Consider the following 2179-nt stretch of genomic DNA (forward strand, 5'->3'; position numbering starts at 1 on the left):
ATATAAAAAATTTTATTTAGAATGAAAGTAGTGTAATTAAGTGTAATTTATTTAGATGTGATTAAAAAATAATTGAATATTATATTTAGTAAAAAATTGATATTATTGAAGGATAAAATTAAAATTGATTTCTATGTATCATTTTTGTCCTCAACATTTTCATTCTGTTTGAGTTCTTAACGTTTCAAAATCGTCTCAATTTTATCCCGCCATCAATTCTATTAACGAATCCTTAACAGTAGAAAAACATTCAACCAATTTTAAAACGTTTGGAACTTAATAGGACGATTGAAACTTAAGAACAACTTTGGATGAACATACTTTACTCTTAAATTATTTAACTATTATGGAGTACCTTAACTTTTAGCTTGTTTATTTTTAAATTCACCTTGAGAGAGAAAGTGAAACCAACTCTTGAATTAAAGCATTGAAAGCTATGTAAGAGGATCCATTTTCTTCCACAGCCTGCTTTGCCAACTGAGCAAGAACCTTCACTTTGTTCCTCATTTCCTCTGCTTCCTCCCCAATCATTACTCTCTTCAAAGCTTTCTCCAATGCATCGCATCCAACACATTCACCCTCCAACCTAACCCCTTTCACAGCTTCCACAGGCACTCCAATTTCAAGAACCTCGGTCACCAACTTCTCGTTAAAAAATTGCTCGGCGACAATAGGCCAAGTGATCATCGGCACCCCTGCAGCCACCGCTTCCAACGTCGAATTCCAACCACAATGCGTCACAAACGCTCCGACCGCTTGGTGCTCAAGAATCAAGATTTGAGGCGCCCAACCTCTTATAATTAGTCCCTTACCTTCCATTCTCTTCTCGAACCCTTTCGGTAGCCATTCCGCCCCGTCTTTCTCGTTTTTCTTCACCAACCAAATGAAATGTTGGCCTGAGATCTCAAGACTCAATGCAATTTCTCTAAGCTGAGAATCTGGCATGCTTATTAAACTTCCAAAGCTAACATAAACAACTGAATTTGGTTTCTTTGTGTCAAGCCACTTTAAGCACTCAAACTCATCAATTGTAGTTTCTTTTGCCCGGTTTGCCTTCTCTCCTGTGTCCTTGTTACAGAGAGAAACAGGGCCTATAGGCCATGCTTTTCTCCCGAATTCGTTCTTGTAGAAATCTGCGTACACATTCTCGAGTTCGTAGAAGCTATTGACAACAACACCATAACTCCTGGCCTGTGCTTCCTTTGCATCTTCCAAGAGCTTGACAAACTCCGTGCTGTTCTCCTTGTTGGTTATGAAAGCCGGCACGTCCTTCCTTGTCATTTTAATCTCGCCGGGAAGGCAAGGAACGAGGAAGGAATCCGAATCGGACGAGACATTCTTGTGCGGCTCGTAAAGTCCCATGCAATCGGAAGCGCACAAGGAGAAGAAACAAGTGCCGTGGAACACAATCCTCGGGATCCCAAACTTGGAAGCAGAATCTGTTGCCCAAGAATAGAATGCATCAGCAATAACACAGTGTGGATGTTGCTCAAGAAGTAGTTCTTCAAAGGGTTTTTGCAACAAACTAGTGGCATGAAAAAACGCGAGGAACAAATCTTGGGAAGGGACTGAGTCCATGTTTTCACACCCCTTGGGTAAACCTGCTTCCTCACAAGGGAACTCAATGGTTTGGATTTGGATCACGTTGTGATGGTGTGGTTTTGATTTTTCTATGGCTTTGGAGATGAGTGATGCGTTGAGTGGGGTGGTGACTATGGTGGACTTAACCCCTTTTGTGGCAAATAATTTGGCCATGTCAATGGTAGGAATTATGTGCCCATGTGCTAGGAAAGGGAATAACAATATGTGTAGGTTAGGATTTGAAGTATTCATCTTTTTTCTAATTATTGGTAGGAGATTCAGACTTATGCATATACGAGAAGAAGAAGGAAGTTGCCGTGGCTATTTGCATTGGCTATGTTAGATACTTCGTAACCAATTTATAGAAGAAAAAAGAAATAATAGTTAAAGATGAGTGGGAGTAATAACAAAATTTATTATTTTTTATTATTAATTAGTTATTAATATTTAAAAGTCTGAAATAAGGTATGTTAAATAATTAGATTAAAAAAGTTAAATTAATGAGTAAATAATAATTAAAATTAATAAATTCTGATAGTCTCTTAGTATTTTTTATAGTTAAAATAGTCTTTGTTAAAAGTTAACATTAATTTAATTT

General features: G+C 37.5%; 1 protein-coding gene across 1 annotated transcript; it reads right to left on the reverse strand.

Annotated features, from left to right (window-relative positions):
* Positions 1-295: 295 nt before the first annotated feature.
* LOC112697063 (UDP-glucose flavonoid 3-O-glucosyltransferase 7) lies at positions 296-1959 on the reverse strand. Its single transcript, XM_025750050.3, has one exon. It carries the CDS (start codon positions 1831-1833, stop codon positions 385-387), a length of 1449 nt encoding a protein of 482 aa, XP_025605835.1. The 5' UTR covers positions 1834-1959; the 3' UTR covers positions 296-384.
* Between the last annotated feature and the right edge of the window lie 220 nt (positions 1960-2179).

The sequence above is a fragment of the Arachis hypogaea genome, chromosome 6 (genome assembly GCF_003086295.3).
Source record: "Arachis hypogaea cultivar Tifrunner chromosome 6, arahy.Tifrunner.gnm2.J5K5, whole genome shotgun sequence".
Taxonomy (NCBI): domain Eukaryota; kingdom Viridiplantae; phylum Streptophyta; class Magnoliopsida; order Fabales; family Fabaceae; genus Arachis; species Arachis hypogaea.